This window comes from Hyperoodon ampullatus (genome assembly GCF_949752795.1).
Source record: "Hyperoodon ampullatus genome assembly, chromosome: 7".
In the NCBI taxonomy this organism is placed as follows: Eukaryota; Metazoa; Chordata; class Mammalia; order Artiodactyla; family Ziphiidae; genus Hyperoodon; species Hyperoodon ampullatus.
This window is the reverse complement of record NC_136920.1, coordinates 4,351,664-4,352,934: the sequence shown is the minus strand read 5'-3', so window position 1 is coordinate 4,352,934 and position 1,271 is coordinate 4,351,664. Positions and strand designations below refer to the sequence as shown.

Sequence of the window (1,271 nt, the reverse complement as noted above, 5' to 3'; positions counted from 1 at the left end):
ATGGCCCTGTGGATGCGCCTTGTGCCCCTGCTGGCCCTGCTGGCCCTCTGGGCGCCCACCCCTGCCCGGGCCTTCGTCAACCAGCACCTGTGCGGCTCGCACCTGGTGGAGGCGCTGTACCTGGTGTGCGGGGAGCGTGGCTTCTTCTACACGCCCAAGGCCCGCCGGGAGGTGGAGGGCCTGCAGGGTGAGCCCCGCTGCCCCGCCGCCCCATTGCTTCCAGCTGGCACCCGGTGGGAGGTCAGGAGGGATTTTTTTAAAAAGGAAAATGATGCTCACTTGGTCACATCCTAAAGGTGACCAGCTCCCTGGGGGTGAGCCAGGAGGACGCCTGAGGGTGGGCTTGCCTCTCCCCCCTTCCCCCCTCCCTTCTCGCCCTGGCTTCGCCCAGCGCCGCGGCCCCACTCTCTCCCCTCCCCACCGAGGGCAGCTCCAGGGAGGAATCTTCTGAAGTGAGTCAAGTCCTGGGTGCCAATGGTCTCGGGGTGATGTGTCTGCGATGGGGGTGCTTGTGGGAGACGCCCCGTCCCGGGCGGGCTGTGGGGACGGGGAGGGGGTGGGGCAGGCCCGTGATGGGCGCCAGGGCACCTGTTCAGGGTCCCGCTCCAGGGCCGGGCAGGGTGGGCAGGGGAGCGCCATCTGCCTGACCGTCTCTCCCCACAGTGGGGGCCGTGGAGCTGGGTGGAGGCCCCGGTGCCGGCGGCCTGCAGCCCCCAGCCCTGGACGGGCCCCCGCAGAAGCGCGGCATCGTGGAGCAGTGCTGCACCAGCATTTGCTCCCTCTACCAGCTGGAGAACTACTGCAACTAGGGCCCGGCCAGGCGCCCCCTCCAGGCAGGCGGCCCAGCACCGTGCTCCCTGCACCCCTGATGGTCAATAAACCCCCTGAATGAGCCCTGCTGCTGTCGTCTGTGTGGCCTGGGGGGCTGAGGCGCTGCTGCGGGCAGGGGCAAGGAAGGCCGGCCCACCTGCCCAGGCCCTGGTGACGGGGGGTGGGGGTGGGGGGCGCCTGCCCCAGACCCCTCTCTGTTCTCTCTGCGTCACGCACTGGGTGCCCACAGGCATGTGGGCAGACGGGCACCAGGGCTCATGGCAGTACTCCCCAAGGTGGTGAGCTGCTGTCTTCGGGGGCCATGACAACCCCCTCCTCAGTGCCCCACTACTGCACGAGGTGGCTCCGCGGGGCACCCGCCCAGGCCGCTGTCGGTCACGCCAAAGAGCCCAGGGGTGCCTTGGCTGGTCACAGCCCGGGAGGTCGGAGGGTGACCTGGC

The 1,271-nt window shown here is 69.7% G+C and overlaps 1 protein-coding gene across 1 annotated transcript; it reads left to right on the top strand.

The window, feature by feature from the left end:
- INS (insulin) lies at nt 1–809 on the top strand (the record flags this gene model as incomplete). The annotated part of the gene is made up of 2 exons (XM_079709580.1): nt 1–187; nt 664–809. 2 exons carry the CDS (start codon nt 1–3, stop codon nt 807–809), a joined length of 333 nt encoding a protein of 110 aa, XP_079565706.1.
- Between the last annotated feature and the right edge of the window lie 462 nt (nt 810–1,271).